The sequence below is a fragment of the Metopolophium dirhodum genome, chromosome 4 (assembly GCF_019925205.1).
Source record: "Metopolophium dirhodum isolate CAU chromosome 4, ASM1992520v1, whole genome shotgun sequence".
Taxonomy (NCBI): Eukaryota; Metazoa; Arthropoda; class Insecta; order Hemiptera; family Aphididae; genus Metopolophium; species Metopolophium dirhodum.
This window is the reverse complement of record NC_083563.1, coordinates 34,919,718-34,934,711: the sequence shown is the minus strand read 5'-3', so window position 1 is coordinate 34,934,711 and position 14,994 is coordinate 34,919,718. Positions and strand designations below refer to the sequence as shown.

The 14,994-nt window shown below is 27.4% G+C and overlaps 1 protein-coding gene across 1 annotated transcript; it reads left to right on the top strand.

Annotated features, from left to right (window-relative positions):
- The first annotated feature begins 3,220 nt into the window (after positions 1 to 3,220).
- On the top strand, positions 3,221 to 11,295 carry LOC132943108 (elongation of very long chain fatty acids protein 4-like). The gene is made up of 8 exons (XM_061011919.1): positions 3,221 to 3,400; positions 3,608 to 3,749; positions 4,010 to 4,200; positions 5,622 to 5,714; positions 8,827 to 8,883; positions 8,977 to 9,082; positions 9,842 to 9,978; positions 10,064 to 11,295. Exons 2-8 carry the CDS (start codon positions 3,665 to 3,667, stop codon positions 10,301 to 10,303), a joined length of 909 nt encoding a protein of 302 aa, XP_060867902.1. The 5' UTR covers positions 3,221 to 3,400; positions 3,608 to 3,664; the 3' UTR covers positions 10,304 to 11,295.
- Positions 11,296 to 14,994: the final 3,699 nt, after the last annotated feature.

The window sequence follows — 14,994 nt, the reverse complement described above, 5'->3', positions numbered from 1 at the left end:
AAACTTACTATGTCCGTAAACACCTCAAAAAGAGTCAAATTATTTTTAAAATTTTATCGTGTATAGAAAATGCTAATATAAACATTCAGTGAAATTTTCAAGTATCTACGATTATTTTTTTTAGAGTTGCACCAAAAACCAAAATCTATTTTCTCGAAGACAGATTTTGCGTAAAAATTCCCGTTTTTCCATAATATTTCTTTTGTTTTTCACGTCACTTTTAAAAACTACTGAGAAATTTTTACTTTTGTCCCCTCAAAGTACCAACTAGATTCACTTTCCTATCAGAAAAGTTACTGTTAAAGGAAATCCAAGCACTTTTACTGTCCTAAAAGGTGATGACAGACACAAAAATAAAAAAAAATAAAAAAAAAACACACATCATTGTAAAATCAATACATTCATCGCTCCGCTCAGAATCTAAAATGCTGTCTAGGAAGGATTGAAAATTGAAAACAAGGCTCCACGTAAATAGGTTATATTATATAAATTACTTTATTCACAATAATATCATCAAATATACTTGGTAATATCATAGGGTGACTGACCGTTTTCGCTCAGAATCGTTTTTCTTATACAATGATATTATATCATTGAATTCAAATTTAACACCATCCATTACAGTGACCCACTTGTAACCTGCTGTACAGCAGAGTGACATCCACTTACCCACCTTTTTTTTTTAATATAATTTATGTATTATAATAAGCCTTGACGATCTTTACAAGAAGCATAATAAGTAGATAAATGTGACAACAATATATTATATATTGTGATACAAATGGTATAATAAGGTGCTCGAGTAGAGAAACCGTTCACCAAAAGTTCCTCCTATTTTAGATATACTATGTTTTTTTATTTTCAATGAGCAGATCAATGTTGTCTACCTGTTTTAAATAACCAGCCATATGTTTGCCCAAATAAAATAAACGAAAATTATTCGAATAACTATGTTTGAAATTTAGCCGAATAGTTTTAGTTGAACATTATTCGAATAATAATGTTTTCAAACTATTCGAATAATCATGTTTGAAAATTATTCACATACATTTTTATTTGAATAACTGTGCAAAAACCATCCGAATAATAATTTATTCGAATAAATCTAACCGATCATCCATTTCATCCATTTCATTCGAATAACGCCCTACTCTACCATCGAGTCCGTTCCTACACCACAGCGGCCGCCGCAGGTTAACATATACTCTGCAAACTAACTGTCTCGTGGAGGCAATGGGACGATAACCCGATCTCGGGTGCATCGCATGCAGAATTTGTCTGCACTGCTATATAATTAGGCATCGATCTAAATCGTCCGTGTAACCCCAAACTCGAGAGATCACGACTTTCCAGAGCTTTCCGACAATTTGTCCGGACTTCGTTGAAAACCTCGAGCATTAATTCGGTCGCGACGAGTTTGGACGAATTATCCAGTGCTGCGATATTCGACATATTGGTGTGATATAGGGTCAATATACTGTACGAAAAGTACGCCATAACTTATAACTTTTAGGCTGTACCTATAATAAATGTCCGTGTATCGTTGTAACAAATATATACCAACTACTGAATACTATCACACCATACACCAATTGTATTATATATTTCAAAGACTTACGCTGCCCGTAGCAACCAGATTTGTATAGTTTTTAAATATTGGAAATTAATATGAGTTTATTGATTATGTTTTAATGTTAATGGCAAACTTGTAACTCTAAATTATGCAAATAATAACGCTCTACTGTGCATTAGTTGTCTATAGAGCAACTGTAATGGATGTGTTAAATTTGAATTTAATGATATAAAATCATTGTATACGAAAAACGATTCAGAGCAAAGACAGACTATAAGCCTATAATATTACTAAGTAGGTACATTTTATGATATTATTGCGTGATTGAAGTAATTTGTTTTATTATTATGCATTAGTAGGTACTAGAGTAGGTTAAAGTCATTTTTGTCGAAAAAATTGTTTTTAAAAATGTTATTATGTATAAATTATAATAATATATCTACTCTAAAAGTTTCAATGACCCACGAATAAAATATTCTTAAATTACAACAAAATAAATAAATTCGTTATTCTTGGGTTTTAATATGTAATTTTGTCTAAATTTAAACTTAAAATAACTATAAAAATTAACTGTGTTTATATATTTCTTAAATTTGTTGTTTAATGATAAACTACTTACGTGGAACCTTGTTTTCAATTTTTAACAACAAAATAAACTGTACATTTTAAAGGTGATAAATGTTTTCAATATTTAAATTGAAATGCTTATAAAAAAAATCTTGCCTACTTATGTATCTTTAATATTTTTAAACAAATGTTGTGACGTTTGTATAAAATGTTCAAGTTTTTGACCCAACGAATAAAATTTGATTGATATTTAAAGAAAAAAATAAAAATAAAAAATTATAAATGTCTATGAATATCTCAAAACGAAACAAAATATTTTGAAAATTGTATCATTTATAGAAAATGTTAAGTATCTCAGTTTATTCATTTTTGATTTATGACAATATAATAAAATCGTTCCATGAGTAATCGAGTGTTATATCTTATATCTATCCAATGTTGTAAACATTTTAAATAAACTTCAAAGCGCTCATAAAAATTTAATTTAACTTTCCGGTATTTGTTTGATAAATACCTATAGACAAAACGTATGAGGAATCTTGCATTACTATTATTAACAAGAGCAAAACTAAATTGTCATATTATAAAATGTATCTATATTTTTACCATGTCGGCGTATCAGCATAATATAAATTTATATTTTGGATTTTGGGTAACATTCTACTATTTTACTTCAAATTCAATGACGGTTTAGCAATTTTACTATATTCATGGCATGTTGAAACGTATAAACCTTTGTGATGTATTTTATTTTCATCACTAAGGGACTCACAACCAAATATCGAGTACCTACTAGGGCTCTTTTAAGAGACCTTAATCCGGGCTTGCCGGTTTCTCACGCATTTATTGACATTAAAACTTACGTCTTACTATATTTAAGCGTTTGAATGGTTCCAAGATGTGCCCATTTGAAACCGAAAGTGAATACCCAATTGAAAACTGGTATTATAGTTCGTCAAATGCGTTGAACAAATTAAATCAATACACGCTCGTGACTACGCATTAATTTAATTATAAATATACAATAGTTCACGAGAAGAATATGAAGTTCTAATAACGAAATCAGTGTTTTGTCTTAATTTTATCGACGTGTACACATAACCATGAAGTAAACCACACGTTCGTTTTTTGTTAACCGAAACAAATTTGTTCAAAATCCATTTATATCATAGTACAATTAACACAAATTAGATTAATTAATTATTTTAACCTCTAATAAGGACCAAAAAAAATATTCATCTTGTTTTACTTATAAATAAGGTAACTACTTTAAGTTATATACATCGTATTTAATAAGTAATGTAAAAGATTATTATAATTTTAAAACTTAAATACTTATTGTTATCGCGATATTTTCAATACAAATTTTAATTTTTTATTGCAACAAGTTTTACATAATTTACAATACTCAGATATGATTATATTTTGTAATGTTAATCGATATGAATATATTTTTTTCTGTTCAAGAATCCACACTTAACATTGATGAAAAACGATTTCATTTAAAGTGAAAATAAAACAAAAATGACGGAAATTACATCCATATTAAACTATATACTTCAAACAAAAGATTCTATCAAAGAGTTCGTGAAAAGTGAAGTCAAATACGGTGAGGAATAATTTGTACGGTCGATTTTTTTTAAGCATACATAAAGATCATGAATTGTAAGCAGTTACATGATATCTGCTGCTTATGATTATTTATTATACTTAAATAAGTAAACAATAAAACGTAGTCAATAATATTTAGGTTTTATACATCAGCTATCATATTATAATGTATGAACTACATTGAAATGTGTTATATAAACTATTATGATGTATATAACATAATGTGAATTAAATATTAAAAAGTTTATTATTATATAGATGAAGAAATCGATTCATGGTTATTCGTAAACAAGCCATGGCCCGTGCTCGGGATAATCATTGTGTACTTATTTTTCGTAATAAAAATAGGTCCAAAAATGATGGAGAATCGACAACCATTCAAAATTACTAATGTAATTTTGGTTTTCAACTTTATTCAATTCTCCTACAACGGTCTGCTTTGTTTATGGGTGAGTGGATATTTAAATGTTTTTTGAGAACAATCATCACAATATTACGTTTAAAATACATTTAGCATAAAAAATACTAAAAAATAACAGTTTTGAAGTATCTTAAAATATCTTGTTTAAAAATATAAAAAGATCTTTAATTCTATATTTAAATACACTACGATCAACTATTTAGTCTTACAAATAAATACTTATGCTCAATAACTCAATGCTGTATGTTTGCTAATATATGCAAATTGTATTTTAAGGATAAACTTATCCTTTATGAACTTTTTTATTAGAAAATTAAACTCAAGGAACATGTTGTATAAGTACACAATCATTACTGTAATAATGCCTCGACGTTGATGAAACAGCAAATCAAGTTTCTTTTAAATACCCACCTACTTAGCAATAACATTGTGTGGCCTCGACGTTTTTAAAATGCCGAGGATATATTTTATCAGAATTTTTCATGTTAGTCAGCAAGCAGCTGTAGTGAAATTCCGATTGTTATCGCTAATGGTTTTAATTTTAATTTTATTAATTTAATAATAATAAATGACAGCAAAATAATTATTAACAAAGTTTCTATGATACATATTTCATGTGTGTATAATATATAATATATACATGTAATTATTTTACAGTATGCTCACAACGAAGTTAAATATTTTAATTAATTAAAAATTCTCAACGTTATTTTATACACCCAAATTGCATTCTCTAATGCGTTGTGCAGATTCAAAGATAAAAAATATAGGGCGTCGTCTATAACTACAAACAAATTAAGTTACAACCCACATATTTTGTACTCACGAAAATGTGACATATCAAAAATGTTGTTTTATATAAATTAACTGAGCCACAATTATTAAAATATCAAACGATCACAATAATAAAACATATCTTGATTAAGACTTTAAACATATTTTCTTAAATTATTATTTTTATTTTTAAAACATAGAGTGAAAACTAAACATGTACTAACTTTAGTTTTAAGTTGATACTCATTGTTGAACTGTATTATATATCAATATAATTAGGTATTTTGATAGCTCATGAACATCTCATACTAAAAATCATAAATAATATATCAAATTCTCGTTTTATTTTTCATAAATATATTAATATCTATCGCTTAACTAAACCTTATATATCGAAAGCAATTTTTAAAGCAAACGTATTTGTATCTGAGGTTTATACAAAGACTGTTTTTATGAGATATGTTGTGTCATAAGTTATTATGTGTATACATAGTTATAGTTATCAATACAGAAAACATAATGTATCTCTTCTCTCACCCATAAGTAATAAAATTGAAAAATGAAAGTGACAATATCCGGAGCCAGCAGGATGTTAAAATAAATAACATTAACTGTCACGTGACAAAATCGTAAAAAATGGAGTTTATATTTAAACATTTTTGTTTTTCATTTTAGATAATTTTGACTCCCGGTATACCAAAGTATATATTTACTCACCTGTGTCATATCACTAATGAAACCCAACACGAGAGATATTTAATAAAATGTGTGAGTATATTATTTTATTAATTATAATTGCTAAATAATACATATTAAGCAAAAAAAAACCCCTTAAATACATTATCTTCCGAAATATTTTTGAGCCTGACACTGGAACTATCTAATAAAAAGAATGTAATAATTTTGGAATTGTTTTCTAACAGTAAAAGTATACATGATTAAAATGATTTATCCTTGTATGGATATAACTATATAAGTGAATATTGCCCACTCCGGGCCCGAACTCGGCAAGTACGGCAGTGACTTTATTATACAGGAATATATCAATAAAAGTGGTGATCGTTTAATTCCGAGTGGATTGATAAATGTATTTGCAAACAATGGTGTTATGAATTTTTTAGTTATGTTGGTAAATTTTTTTACTGGAAAAGTGCTTCAAGTTTCAAGCAACGTTTATTTTTCAATTGAAAATGTTAACTAGTTGAAACCTAATTAGCACATGTAAATCTGCCTCAATTCATATTCCATTAGATTTTTTCACACACTGTGTAAAACTATAAACATGGTTTACACAGCTCGTCGCCAGTTATTCGTTTTTTGAAATACAATAATATTGCGGGAAATCACTATGGGCCCGATATTTTAATGACTCACAAGATTCCAGGCCTAAATCTCCAATTTATGTACCTTAACATGTTTAAGACAGGCCATTTTTTGATTTCGTAATTAACACTGTAAGAAAAACTACTAAAAAAATTATACTGTATAAAGATATTATAATCGTAAAGATAAAAAAGGAAGGTAAGTGGATGTCGCTTTGCTGTACAATAGGTTACAAGTGGGTCACTGTAATGGATGGTGTTGAATTTGAATTCAATAATATAATATCATTGTATAAGAAAAACGATTCTGAGCGAAAACGGTCAGTCAGCCTATGATATTACCAAGTATATTTGATGATATTATTGTGAATAAAGTAATTTATATAAAACCTATTTACGTGGAGCCTTGTTTTGAATTTTCAATCCTTAGCCATAAAAGTTAAACATTTTATACATTTTTAACTACAAAATAATTAATAAATTATAAATTTGATAAATGTTGTCAAAATTTGAACTTTAAATGCTTAGAAAAAAAATTGTGCTTATGTATTTTTAATATTTTTCAACTGCCTTTGAAACAATAACCTAGGAGCCTTCTATTAAATTTTCAAACTTTTTTACCCAACAGATAAAATGTTATTGATATTTATAGAAAAAAAAAATGGAAACTTAAAATGTCCGTAAACAGCTCAAAATAAGTCAAAATATTTGGAAAATGTTATGGTGTATAGGAAATGCAATTATAAACATTCAGTCAAAATGTCATGTCCCTACGGTCATTTGTTTTAGAGTTACACCAAAAACCAAAATCGATTTTCTCGAAAACAGATTTTGCGTAAAAATTCCCGTTTTTCCTTAATTTTTCTTTTGTTTTTCACGTCGGTTTCTGGGAAAACTACTTTTTACTTTTGACCCCCCAAAGTATCAACTAGATTCACTTTCTTATCAGAAAAGTTACTGTCGAAGAAAATCCAAGCACTTTTACTGTCCTAAAAGGCGATGACAGACACAAAAATAAAAAAAAATAAAAAAAAAACACACATCCTTGTAAAATCAATACATTCATCGCTTCGCTCAGAATCTAAAATACATTACAACACACCATATATAGTTATTAAAAAAAATCTATTTTGGTTGTTTCGTTGTGATTCAATAACTCTATTCTAAAGAGTATATAAATACCTATAGTATTAAGGTTACATAAAAATCAATAATTGTTTTAAATTTAAATTTTAAGCAATCGAGATTTTGTTTAAGCTCAAGTCAAATTAATTTTCAAACGTGTTTATTTTACGAAGGATGAAAAATAACGGCAATACAAAAACTTTGTTTTATGAATGTGCAGAGTGGCCTATATTACTAACATTATGCGTCGTGATCCGAGATAGAGGACTCGATTAAGTAGCCAACTGATGCATGCAGGCAGATATAGGTACCTATGCTTATAATACATTATAAATCTCTACAACAAGCGTCGGTTAGAACGCGATACTGCTTATACAAAACGATAGGTCCTTTGTGTTGTACATTCAAATTTCAAATATACCTACGACTACAACGAGTACACCTGTGATTATAGTAAGTACGAGATGAGATATTGGCTACATGAGCTAAAATTAGTTTTTTTTGGGGGGAGAGGTTATTTTTGGGCTTTCCGTTTACAATGAGAACAATTCGTTTGCCCACGAAACTCGTTGTAACCGATTTCTATTGTGGATTTTATAATATATAGATCGCGTTGCCTATAGGTAGTTATAGTTTATACGTCCACCAGTGCCACTCTCGATCATGGATTCGATTTGAATTCACAGTGTCAGTCTATAACTAAACATAAGTTCTATAAGAGTGACACAAAGTGCGGGCAATGGTGGGAAATTCAATACCCTAAACATTTCTATAATATATTTTAATATATCAAACTCTAATATATCAATTTACTAATGAGTAATGACAGTAACAATGGTACCTATACATATCATGTATATACCATAATCTCAATTTTTGTACACAATATTGACTTTATATTGTAACACTATCAGTAAGCGCTGTGTACCTGTGATACTAAATTAATTTATACACTGATGCTCGATCGTGGATTTCAGTGAGTCATTCGATCGTAGTGTTAAAATAACTTAATACAATTTAAAAAACACATTTTTAGTACATAATTAAATTTATTACAAGAGCTAATAAATTATGTATTATGTCTAACTGTTAATTATGCTTAATATGTTTATTTTATGATTTTTTACTATATAATTTGTACAGTAAATTTATTGTAGGTTGGTACTCAAATACTATCTAGTAATGAAAAGTCATAATAAAAATTTGTTTTGCACTAAAATATATTACTGTTGTGTACACAATTATATGCGTTAAAATAATGGATGCGGTGTACTAAACTGGATGTGGAATGTATTATTTTAGAATCTCTAGACTTGCCCGAAAGTGAAATAACTTGCTACAGTTCCTATTTCCACGTTAAAAAGTCCTGTCACCGCCACTGAATGTACTAATTATATTTAATAATCTATTTATAACAATTTTTAATTTCATAGCTACACACTGTTTCATGGTTTTACTTCATGTCAAAAATCATTGATTTGTTGGATACAGTAAGTTTTGACAGTTAAGAAATAGAATATTAACAATTAAAATAATAATTCAATATTATATTATTGTTTACCATTACGTGATATTGATTACAGGTATTTTTTGTTTTGAGAAAAAAACAATCCCATGTATCTTTTTTACATGTTTACCATCATACAAAAATGGTAATTTCGTGTTGGATACATATGAGATTTTTTAAAAGTAAATACATTTATATTAAATATTTTATTATTAATTGCTTTTTATACTAATTATTAAAGTCATTATTGAGAGACAAAAGTAGTTCGTACCGTTTTAACTTATACCTACTAATCAGTAACCTTTGTAATATTCAGTTTTAAAAATAATTGAACAATACAATTTATTAAATCGTGTAAGATATTCATTGAAATTATTTGAACATACAAAAAAAATATAGAAATTTTAAATCAAAATCTTAAATTTTTTAAATCGATGCTATCGTTCAAAAAATCAAAAATAATAATGATATAAAATAGTGAAATATTTCATTTTCTTTTAAAAATGTTTGTTTGTAAAGACTTAAAATAATGTAATAAAAATAATATTTCCAAAATCATGTATACATATTTTTCTAGAAAATAAGTGTTTAACAGAACCACACTGTATATTTATTAATAAATATATACGTAGAATAAAAAAATGTAGACTTGTGTGCGTCGTATTAGCAACTGAAAATCAAAGCATTAATTTAAACATCATTAAAATTGTAGGAATAGTAGCTGGTAACCTACCTATAATTGAAATTCGGAGTGTAAAATAAACTATTAAGAAAATATCAAATTTAATTTTATCTAATTATTGTTATACATAATATCATATTGATTTGAAATTTAAAAACTGTTAACATAACTCGCATGTTTTAAATTTTTAATGTATATACCCGTACGGGCTAGACACGTTGGATGATTAATAATACAATTTTAATAATTACGTCTACAGGCGAACAAGCGGCTTATGGTGCGTTGCTCAACTCAAGTGTCCATATCGCTATGTACGGATATTATTTCCTTGCTGCTCTTGGACCATATATGCACAAATATCTGTGGTGGAAAGTGTATGTGACTCGATTACAAATTGTGAGTACCCAAAAACGTAATTATCCCATTCGTACTGAATAAAATGGGAACAAGTCATGTAATTTTCAATTGTTTTTTTTTCTAGGCTCAACTATTCATCGCAGTAGCTTTTATGGCTTATCTGTATAAATATGACTGCACCATGCCACGAGCGTTGTCATTTACCGTAATTATCGATCTCTTTGCATTTATTTATTTGTTCATGGATTTTTATAAATCCGCTTATAAGAAAGATAAATTAAACGTAATAGGCAGAGCTAACAAGAAAAATAAAGAAGATAAAATTGACAAAATAGATACAGAAGACAAAATCAAATCGTCATAAGCGTTGGTTCTGTTCATATATGATTCGTTATAGTACATACATTTTACATATACTTATGTAAAATTAATTATATTCATACTTGAAAAGATTACCAAATGAAAGTTTGAACCACCAAATGTGTACATTAATAAGTCAAATACAACCACGTGACTAAAAATAATTGCAGCAATTCTATTTATAAGACACCTCGCCAATATTTCTTAAATATTTCTCTCGTGAACTATTATACAAATTAAAGATAATATTTTGTGTGATGTTATGGATTTTTATTTTACTTTAATAACTGGTTATATTTAAAAATAATTATTTAGATATTATTAATTGTTAAATATTTATATAAATATCATTCATTTTTAAATAAATATTTTGATTACTAAAAACCAATTTGAGACAATATTTTTGATACTTCAAAATTATTTTTCTATTAGTGACATAGTGACAAACATACCGTTGATGTTGGTTTGGTGTTCCTTTAAGAAATACTGAATAACTTTAAAATATTTTATTGAGCTTATTGCATTTTTAAGTTTAAAATTATACAGAAATTAAAAAACTTGAAATTACTGTGTATTTATATATATTAAAAAAAAAATCACTATAACTTTATATGATATATACGAATGTGATATTATCATATTTATTTGTACGATTGAAATCATTGATTCAACTACATAATATATCTTAGGTTTAACCAATAAATACAATGCATGTTTGTGTTTGATTTTTAAGTATAAATAATAATTTTACTTTAATATACTGCAGTATGTGCCTATATCAAATGTTTTAATTTTCAATAATAATTAATATAATTTTAGGACATAAGTAATTAAGACTATCTTCTTTCTAAAAAGCATTGTTATGTATTATTATATTGTATTCGGGTTTTTTACTTGTATAAAAGATTGACAATGCCAATAAATGAGCAGCATTCTTGCTTAGTGGTGTATTGATTAAAGAAGTATACTCATACTTGTATAGGTTTTTTAGCGTATACTCATCAAATGTACTATGATACTCGTATATACGGCCCCTATTAGATATTTTAGGGATGTAATCAAAATGTTCTGAAATTATTTGCAATTTTAACTATCAAATGGTGAGTTGGAAACTAACCGATTTAATAAAAGAAAACGATATTTTTAAAGTACAAACCATACTTGTACTTAATTTTCGTTATAATTAAAGCTTACTTATAGAAAATATTATCTTTACTTTATGATAAGGTTTTTTGCTCTTGCCACCTACCAACATGAAAAATGAAAATGGTGTGTACCTAATACCTACCATAGTAACGAATAGGTAATAATATATTAACTATTAAGTAACAAATTTATTATTGTACCATATTAATGACAGTTGTAGCATTCAATAAAAAAAAAATTGTTACGTATAACAATTAAGATAATTAAAAAATAAACGGTTTTATAGACTGGACATTTAAATTTTTCATAAACGGAATTATTTCTATTCTGTCAAGGTAAACAATGTTACTTATATAAACTTATATAATCATATGAATAAAATTGATTACCAACAATACAGTTGCATATAAAATTTTTTTTAAGGAACTTAATACCTTCTCAATAGGCATTATAAAATAATAATAGTAATTATTAGTTTTTTTTTTAAGAAAGAATTTTATAAACACGCCCTTGTATATGTTGTTTTCCGTGGATATATAGGTACCTACTCATTTTTTCTTTTACTATATAGATACAATTACATTATGTAATTTACATTTTATGCATTTACATAACCCTTAGAATATAATTGTCATTCGATTGTTATCCGATAAGTTGCAATCAGACGATAATTATTATTTTAAATAAAACCTCAATGGCATTGGTCATTTAAGAGTGTATTTTATAAAGTTATGGTCAAAAATATTACTGAAGTTTCGTTTCCTCCATCTATCATTTCCGAACAATTTAAAAATATTGGTTAACGCAAAAATTAATATTTTGTCTAGTTTCTAAAACTTGTTTTACATTGATCAATTTAAAATCATTCAACCAGGACTAACCGCTGATTATAACCTGTAGTTGTAAGCATACTAATTTCTAGTTCATGTTTTTAATTTTTTAATTTTCTTAATAAACATGAAAGTTTTGTTCGTTAAATATGGTAAAAGTATAGTACCTAATGGATGGATTTAAATTTAACATTGCCTGTTAAAACGTATAAATAATTGTTACAATGGTGTTCAGAGGATTGATCAAGAATTTTGGATGAGGGAGAAGTATTGGTTTGAAATTTTTTTTCAAACAAAACATTTGTGAAATTTAGCGGTATAAATCATTCAAGTATAGAGAAATTTTCAATTTTTTCTCGGAAACCTATTATGTATTACGACCATTTAAGAATGATGGTGCAAAAATTAACTGTCGAAAATCATTGGTCATTTATGGTATAGCCTGGTAGAAATTTTCTGGTAGAAAAAATGCTCTGATCATAAACTGCGATGCCCGATGTATGTTTTTGGAAGCAAATTGTACTTTTAGAGGTCGAAATTGAAAATGCTCAGTGCTTTTTAAAATAATTGGAGAAAAAAAATGAAAATTTATTAAAATTGTTTGGTAACCAGGTTGGTTATACCGTCCTCATTTGCAATCTATGGATTGTATTTGATTAATTAAATTTTTTTTTTATATAAATGTCAATAAAAAATTATTTATCCGGTCAAAAAGCTTAAAAATGTAATACATAAGTTTTTATTATCACTAAGATGGTTATTTTTATAAGCATTTAAATTTCAAATTTTGTCAAAACCACAGTTAATTTGTAGTTCAAAACTTATAAAATATTAAATTTGTATAAGCTAAGACTAGACAATTTAATAAAAGGTCTTTCATACAAGTAGTTCATACTTTTACCGAAAAATTACAGATAATTTTAGGAAAATTGGTATGCAAATACAATGTTTTTTTAAAAATGAATTCATTCTGGTAAGACGTATATGAAATTTACGTCTTGCTTACTATAGTTGACAGTTGAAACTTGATAAATATTTATTTTTTTAAATAATAATAATACGGACAATGGGGAGGGTGGGATTCATTCCGTTGCCCCCCCCCCCTGCGGACGCCACTGACCTAAGGATTATAATATTGCCAAGGACGCCCGCGAGGGGTGTCACGGCCTCCCTGCAATGAATATTGGTTGTCGTTAAAACTTGTCAACGTATTTAGTTAATGATAACTATTATCATGTTTTAATTAACACCAAGCTCATATTATTATTTTCACGCCAAATACCTATTCTACTGTTGGCAGGGTGCCCAGTTGCTCTAGTTAAGATGTATACCACCAGAGCGCGTATCTGATCTGAGCAAATCCCATACTTCACCGCACTTATAACGAATTTTCAATTTTTTTTTTTTTTTGAAACATGTAAATTAACGTTTTAAAAATTATGGGGCAAAAATAATTTTGACCCCCCCCCCCCCCCCATGGGGGTTTTACATAACAAGTCAAGGGATGTTTTCGGTTTTCATTGTCCGAGTGAGTGACCACGCCGGGTTTATATGAAAATACCAAAAATTTCAATTAGCCATACCTTTAAAATAAGTCTGATCACTAAATTCAGACTTCCCCTCAATCGTTTTTAGCAAGCTTAACTACATAACTGTAAACAAACAACAATTTTAAAAACACCAAAAAGGTTGTTCAGTAAAACAGAAAAGTTCCGAACGCGCGGTAAAATATTGTTTAGTACGAATGCGTAAAACACCGAAAATCGTGAACTTTGATAACTTGAAAACTAATGATTTCCGTCAAATAATTTTTGTAATATCGTTCTTGACTCGTTGTAATAGATAGGTTTCAAAAAAAAAATTTAAAAATCTCGCGTCGGAGCTGAACTAGATTTGTTCCCAATAAATTATTATAGTTATATTATGTAAGTAGGTACAAGGTACATATATGTATTATATTTGTAAAGTGTCCATTAGGGGTTGAACCCCCTAATCCCTCTTTGAGCACGCTCATGATGGTGTTTCTATATATTTATGTATGTATATAATGTTCAAAATGTAGGTAAATATTTTTTTAACATAATTTTCTCTAAGTCTATTGGGAATCTAGAAAAAATAAACATAAAAGAAGGACTCCTATTCTTAATAAATCATTGTAGAACATTAAAAAATGTTCACAAATAGAAGACTTCATTTTGTCTATCTCAATAATATTTTATTGAATTTTCTTTTCACAACTCATGAATATTGATGGCAATGAAATTTCCTTAAGTTGTGAAAAGTGGGAATCACTTGAGTTTTACTGCGAAACTGAAAACAAATAGTTCCATAGTCAGCGTGCAGATTATTCTCAGTACAAGTATTCATAGTTTATATCAAGAGGTTGATTTGATAATTTCGGAGTCACTTTCATTAAATGTCCATTATAAATATCAATTAGCAATTAATTATTAATTAGGTTTTAATCAAACCTACGTTTTATATACCTAGTTATTATTTTTTCTACCACCATTATTGAATTGTACCTATTTGTGAACAATTCAGTGGTTTGATTTTTGCTACAAAATATGTTTTATAATAATTATAAACAATTATTGTTAAACTCTGTTGTTGAGCTAAAATTATAACTACCTCATGGGTAAAAAAAAATAAAAGTAAATAAAAATACTCATATAGTCAATAGTCATATCAATAAATTGATGAACTAATTTGAAAAGAT

Coding starts and splice junctions, on each gene's coding strand:
- LOC132943108 (XM_061011919.1), top strand. CDS start 3,665: ATGACGGAAATTACATCCATATTAAACTATATACTTCAAACAAAAGAT. Junction 8,884..8,976: donor TCATTGATTTGTTGGATACA/GTAAGTTTTGAC, acceptor TATTGATTACAG/GTATTTTTTGTTTTGAGAAA. Junction 9,979..10,063: donor ATGTGACTCGATTACAAATT/GTGAGTACCCAA, acceptor TTTTTTTTCTAG/GCTCAACTATTCATCGCAGT.